At 53.7% G+C, this 3,120-nt stretch overlaps 1 protein-coding gene across 1 annotated transcript in view; it reads left to right on the plus strand.

The window, feature by feature from the left end:
* The first annotated feature begins 458 nt into the window (after positions 1–458).
* The window catches only part of WISP1 (WNT1 inducible signaling pathway protein 1), a 32,063-nt gene continuing 29,401 nt past the window's right edge, over positions 459–3,120 (plus strand). The window contains exon 1 of the mRNA XM_010834776.1: positions 459–722. Coding sequence (XP_010833078.1) covers positions 651–722 — 72 coding nt within the window. The 5' untranslated portion in view covers positions 459–650. The remainder of the gene's footprint in view (positions 723–3,120) is intronic.

A 3,120-nucleotide genomic window follows, 5' to 3' on the forward strand; every position in this document is an offset into this window, starting at 1 on the left:
GTAATGATGGTATCATGGGCTCCAGTTCTGAGCTCATTTGTGAATTCCTACCATTTCGAGCTCAGTGGACTAAAGCCATCCTCTTTTCTTGCAGCCAGAGAGAGAGAGGAGTGAAAGATGACAAATGCAAACCAGAAGTAGGAGCAGCCGGAGGGAATGGGAGGGAGTTGATTTTCTCCACTGGGAGTGCTTTCAAAGCCCCTGCCAGAGCCAGGCCCTGAAACTGGATCTCCGCCTCCACCTGGTACCCTCCACTGGCTCCCCCTCCCCACCTTTGAGAAATGCCCAGGGAGGATGACCCCGGTTCCTTCTGTGAGGTTTTACCACCCCCGGTGTGAAATCACAGCCCTGTAACTTTCCCTTTAAGAGCTGTCAGAGCCGGGGAGGCTGGCCAAGCTTGGGTTGGAGGTGGGGACAGAGGGAAGAAAGAAAAAAAAAAGAAAGAGACAGGAAAAGTTTTTCAGAGGAAAATGCAGGGTTTGTCCTTAACCCTGACGTCAGATCTTGCTTTAATAAAACCCCCCGAGGGCTGCGGGAAGAGGCGTATCTGGCACTTCTGATGGGCCAGGTCAGTCTCGGTCCAACTCCCCCGAGAAGTGGCGGGATCCTCTGGGCTACTCCGTAGATGCCTTGGCCACCGACCTCCAGGCATGAGGTGGTTACTGCCCTGGACGCTGGTGGCAGTGGCAGCAGCAGCAGCAGCGGGCAGCACCTTGGCCACGGTGAGTCCTGCCCCGAGGGGCACTGTCCCCACCGGCCCTGCTGTGCGGGTGGGCGGGATGAGAAGGGCTGCAATGTTGGGGGGCGGGCAGGGAAGTGTCCGCTGAGGAGCCAGGGTGAGCCCCAGGGTGAGGAGTCGGTCTGCTGGGGACAGCTGGTCCTGGCAGGACGGGGATCACGGCCAGTACCTCGGGAATCAAACCAAACAGGACTTCTATGCCCTTTATTTCCCACCTGAAATGCAGTAGAAAGGGGGTACTCGGAGGAAATGGTAGTCAGGGGGCCTGGACTCCAAGCAGAGGTCTGCCCAGACTCGCTGTGTGACCTCGGGCTAGTCACTCACTCTCTCTGAGCAGCGTAAAGTGAGGAAGATTGTTGTTAGACTTCTAGCTTTTGGGTTTGGAAAATGAGTCTCCAAGTGTTGGAGATACTACAAGAGGGGGTGGAAAAGACCAAGGAAAGTTGGAAGGAAAAGGCCAGCTTTCAACAAAAGCGCTCACTTGTGCCACAGGACTCGTGAGGATTCTCCAACCACAACCGCCTTGGGCTTGCACAGCTCTCTACAGTTTATGAAGCATGCACGTTTGGGTCCTATAGAAGATACCCGCTGGTTCAGGGGGACCTGGAGCGTTCTGTGTCTCCCACCTCCATCCTGGGGCACACCGAGGGGAAGGGAGGAAGGTCTGCACCTCCGAGAAGCCAGGGAGCGAGACACGTGGCAGCACGGAGCCAGGCAGCGGGCTCGGGGCGGGGAGCAGGCACAGGGCGGGCAGGAGGTGGGCAGCTGCAAAGAGCTTCTGAATCCAAGAGCCCACGGCCCGGGCCAGGGCCTGCTGCCAGGAGTGAGGCCAAGAGGCTGGTGGAGGACGGCGGGAGGGAGTTCATTACCCACTCCCACAGACAGCTTTCTTGGGATTTGATGTGCCCCATTTCCAGATGAGGAAACTGAGGCTGGAGGGGGTAAGCTACTTGCCCGTGGGCTCAAAGACACAGGTTCTGATTCAACCAGATCTGAGGCTCAGAGCTGACCATGGGCCAGTTGCTCATAGGCGCTGGGAGATGGGTGTTCCTCCAAGCACGGTAGAGTGCATGATGTGGGCAGGTAGAGCTGGTGACTCGCTGTTGAATCCTCCCTGCCTTGTGTGGCTCTCGCCTACTAATTGGTGCTGAACCAAATAAAAAGGATATTAATTCCATTTTATGAATGAAAGAAATAGAGACAAGTGCAAGCCGGGGACTTGCCCAGGGTCTTACCATCAGTAAGTGGAAGCATTCAAACTTAGATTTTTTTTGCCAAATGCCACTCTTTCCTGCAGACCCGAGCAACCAGGAGGTGCCACAGCAGCCTTTATTTCAGAGCTGCTGTGTCTGGGAGGACAGGGGGTGGATGGAGAAGAGGTGAGAGGGGTATGGTAGCGAGGTCTGAGTGAGGAGGAGGAGAGAGAGATGTTGTGGGGAGGGGTGTCCAAGTACATGGGAACACCGAGCACCTCCTCAGAAGGGAGGTACTTTCTCCCCTGGGAAAGAGGGGCTACAGGTCCACAGGCTCAGCTGAGGGGACGTGCAGCACAGGAGCTGGGAATCCAACAGCAGGATTGAGGGAAGGCTTCCGAGAGGAGACGGGGTACCTCTCCTCTCCTCTTGACCGGGACCTTCTCTGGGGACCCACGGTAATCCCCTAACACTGCTGTGTGATTCAGGAGCTCCCCAGACAGAGCCTTAATGCCCCCAGAGAGGGCTGGGAGACGCATACTGTCAACCTGCACTTTGCTTTAGAGCCAGGTTCCAGCCATGCTCATCTTCCCCAAGCTCACATATAAGGGCACTGTGAGTCCACTCAGGGTCCTGGGGGTGTTTAAAGGAAAAAAAAATGATGATAAATGTTTATATGGAAGAAAAAAAGTCAGTGAGAACTGCCAAGGAAGCTTCACATCAGAGAGTAAAACATTATCAAAGTTCTGTAATTGAAGGAGGAAGAAGCCAGCGCAGGAAGAGATAAATCCAGGAGCTGGACAGGGCGGAGAGCTCAGAAACACAGCCAAGTATGTTCGGGAATGTAACATATGATAAAGGTGATCCACAGGCAGGCCTTGTTTCTCCATCTCTTTGCTTTTTTTATTCCCCCTTCTACATGTATCGAGGACTTCCCATGTGCTAAGAGAAACGGCCTACATTGTTGGGGGTGGGGGGCGTTGCTGCATCAAATGCTATCTATTTATATACATAAGACCTTCCTCAGTTCATCCAATTGATATTTTTAAAAATTTAATTATCTTTAATTTGAGGATAATTGCTTTACAATATTGTGTTGGTTTCTGCTGTACATCAACATGAATCAGCCATTGGTATACACATCTCCCCTCCCTCTTGAACCTCCCTCCCACCTCCCACCCCATCCCA

Source organism: Bison bison, unplaced genomic scaffold (genome assembly GCF_000754665.1).
Source record: "Bison bison bison isolate TAMUID 2011002044 unplaced genomic scaffold, Bison_UMD1.0 scf7180017864036, whole genome shotgun sequence".
Taxonomy (NCBI): Eukaryota; Metazoa; Chordata; class Mammalia; order Artiodactyla; family Bovidae; genus Bison; species Bison bison.